Genomic DNA, 2,500 nt, shown 5'->3' with positions numbered 1-2,500 from the left:
TACCCCTTCCCATCCCCAATTCGCCCTCCCTCTCCCCCTTCCCCCCCACTTCGCCCTCCCTCTCCCCTTTCCCCCCCAACTTCGCCCTCCCTCTCCCCCTTCCCCTTCCCACTTCGGTCTCAGCAATTGACATAATATCATGTCAAGACTACAGTAGATTAAATTTCATATGGCAGTGCATAACAACACATTCTGTCCATTAGCTTGGAGAGAGCATATACTTCTCCAATAGTAATAGCTTTATTTGTTTAATGTCACTATTAGATATGGGCATGTAAAGTGAAGGAAAACATTAATTTTTTTCAAGCATTTGGTTAAAAGCTCCTGCTACAAGTGATAACGTGCCTAATATTTTGTTTGAAATATAGAATGAGTTGGGCACAGATGAGGAAACTGCCAGTGTATGCAAACACCTGTATGTTACTGGCCAATAGCCATTTCTTAATACTACTGTGATTACAGATAGGTAAATAGATAGATATGTAGATATTTATTGCTTTTTTGACAATTTTATTTTCTGGAATACAGGTAATGTTTTTTCACAGCTCTGATGTAACCCATGTTATTGCTGAATGTATCCAGGATCAAGCAGTGTGCCAGCGTACCCTTAAATACATGATGGCAGTGGCGTCTGGCAAGTGGATTCTCTCACACAGATGTAAGTTCAATAGTAGTAGTTGCTGTAGTTCTTGTTTAGTAGTAGAAGTAATAATAGTAATATTAGTTGTAGCAGTAGCAGTAGTGCATGTGGCTCCATAACACCAGCAGCAGCTCATAAGTAAAATGAAAAGAAAAACTAGGCTGTATTCAGAAAGAATCCAAAAAGATGTCTTAGAACTTTCACGCCATTATTTTGACAATATTTGAGAGAATGAGCCCTCACACCAAATCTTTCTTTGCAAGGCTAGATGAAGTAATTTCAGAGGAAAACAACAATGAAGGGTGATGTGTTGTCTGTCATTCTTCTTTCTCCGTTTTGCTGAGTTATGCCTGAGAGGCGGTCAGTCATCAGATTTCAAGACTTTTTTTTCTATCTTACATAAGACCATGGCTTAATGAGTGAATGTCATTATAATATAATGTAATATGCATGCCTTAGGTTTAGTAATAAATAGAGGCATAGGTTATAGGTCAACGGTTAATGGTTATAGAGGACTTGGAGGTCAATTGTTATGATAATAGAAAAAATCCTTGTAGCAGTAGCAGTAGTTGTACAAGTGTAGTAGTACTAGTGCAGTAGTACTAATGTAGTAGTAGTAGTAGTAGTAGTAGTAGTAGTAGTAGATGTAGTAGTAGTAGTAAATGTAGTAGTAGAGGATGTAGTAGTAGTGGTAGGAGATGTAGTAGTAGTAGTAAATGTAGTAGTAAAGGATGTAGTAGTAGTAGTATTAGATTATGTAGTAGTAGAAGATGTAGTAGTAGTAGTAGATGATGTAGTAGTAGTAGATGATGTAGTAGTAGTAGTAGATGATGATGTAGTAGTAGTAGTAGTAGTAGTAGTAGATGATGATGTAGTAGTAGTAGTAGTAGTAGTAGTAGTAGTAGTAGTAGTAGTAGTAGTAGTAGTAGTAGTAGTAGTAGTAGTAGTAGTAGTAGTAGTAGTAGTTGTAGTAGTAGATGATGTAGTAGTGGTAGTACTATTAGATGATGTAGTAGTATTAGTATTAGATGATATAGTAGTAGTAGTAGTAGTAGTAGTAGTAGTAGTAGTAGTAGTAGTAGTAGTAGATGTAGTAGTAGTAGTAGATGTAGTTGTAGTAGTAGATGTAGTAGTTGTAGGAGTAGATGTAGTAATGGTAGTAGTAGATATAGTAGTAGTAGTAGTAGATGTAGTAGTAGTATTAGATGATGTAGTAGTAGCAGTAGTAGATGTTGTAGTAGTTGTAGTAGTAGTAGATGTAGTAGTAGTAGTAGATTTAGTAGTAATAGTAGCAGTTGTAGATATAGTAGTAGTAGTAGTTGTAGATGTAGGTAGTAGTAGTAGTAGTTGTAGATGTAGTAGTAGTAGTAGTAGTAGTAGTAGTAGTAGTAGTAGTAGTAGTAGTAGTAGTAGTAGTAGATGTAGTAGTAGTAGTAGAAGATGTAGTAGTAGTAGAAGTAGTAGAAGTTGTGAAAGTAGTGGAAGTAGTAGAAGTAGTAGTAGAAAAATACATGCAGTCGAATATGATTTATTTTTTCAGGATCATTTATATCGTACCTATCATTTTATAATCATTGTTAGTGACATGCTTAAATTTTTTTGTTTTATATTACATTCCTTAACAAATCTTCCAGGGATGGAAGATTGCATTACACAAGATTTGGTATTAAATCCAGAACGGTATGAAGTGTCTGGATCAAACCACAATGCTAGCAGCAATGCTCCTAAGCAAGCAAGAACTAATGCAGCCAAAATGGTAAGTGTTGAATCATGTTTCACTGATATGGTTTATGGTAATATTTTGTTATGAAGAAAATCAGTTCATTCATGGTTTTTATTATGACAAGTTTGTATTTTTAC

At 35.3% G+C, this 2,500-nt stretch overlaps 1 protein-coding gene across 1 annotated transcript in view; it reads left to right on the top strand.

The window, feature by feature from the left end:
• LOC113828142 (BRCA1-associated RING domain protein 1) overlaps positions 1–2,500 on the top strand; it is a gene marked incomplete at its 5' end in the record, with an annotated part of 9,189 nt that overhangs the window by 5,526 nt on the left and 1,163 nt on the right. Inside the window, 2 exon segments of the mRNA XM_070132921.1 lie at positions 546–658; positions 2,275–2,396. Coding sequence (XP_069989022.1) covers positions 546–658; positions 2,275–2,396 — 235 coding nt within the window.

The sequence above is a fragment of the Penaeus vannamei genome, chromosome 18 (genome assembly GCF_042767895.1).
Source record: "Penaeus vannamei isolate JL-2024 chromosome 18, ASM4276789v1, whole genome shotgun sequence".
Lineage (NCBI taxonomy): Eukaryota > Metazoa > Arthropoda > Malacostraca > Decapoda > Penaeidae > Penaeus > Penaeus vannamei.
The sequence above is the reverse complement of the archived record's forward strand: the minus strand, read 5'-3'. Positions and strand labels throughout refer to the sequence as shown.